Raw genomic sequence first — 495 nt, 5'->3', positions numbered from 1 at the left:
TCAAAACAGTTCAAGAACAAGAGCAAATCTGCCTTCTGAATAAACAGCACACCCCCTAGTGGCTATTTGGGGTCACTGGCGCTTTAAATCCAACAGTCACTTCAGTGATTTGCCAGTACAGGACATCATTTTGGAAGCACCAAGTCTGTTGTTGCTCTTTGTTTTGTCAATGTTCACTCTGGTGCTCAATTCAGTTTATCTTTTCTTTCTCTTTCTCTTTCTCTTTTTAAAATAAGATATTCAGCATAAGGATTTGTTGCTTTGTCCAGTCTGTGATAGATCCCAATACAGGATCTCTCTCCGTCAAGGCAGCCATGTTGAGTTGAGGACTAGAAGAAGGGGAGTGGGGCTTTGACTAAGCCCCCACAGTCCCTTCCTTTTCCCTGGAACTCTCTCAGCCCCACTGACACCATTTCAAGGTACCCTAAAAGCCCAAATGCTTCATTACTTCGCCGTTCTCCTTCCTCTCATTGTCCCACCTCAATGACATCATCA

General features: G+C 44.0%; 1 protein-coding gene across 1 annotated transcript in view; it reads right to left on the bottom strand.

The window, feature by feature from the left end:
- Nucleotides 1–467: 467 nt before the first annotated feature.
- Nucleotides 468–495, bottom strand: part of LOC308160461 (helicase ARIP4-like) — a gene marked incomplete at both ends in the record, with an annotated part of 82,821 nt that continues 82,793 nt past the window's right edge. Inside the window, one exon of the mRNA XM_080534374.1 lies at nucleotides 468–495. This exon is cut by the window's right edge and continues 1,000 nt beyond it. Within this exon, the coding sequence (XP_080390500.1) occupies nucleotides 468–495 (28 nt within the window).

This window comes from Nansenia antarctica, assembly GCF_963989245.1.
Source record: "Nansenia antarctica genome assembly, chromosome: 6".
Taxonomy (NCBI): Eukaryota; Metazoa; Chordata; class Actinopteri; order Argentiniformes; family Microstomatidae; genus Nansenia; species Nansenia antarctica.
Note: the sequence above shows the minus strand (reverse complement) of the source record. Positions and strands in the feature narration are given on the sequence as shown.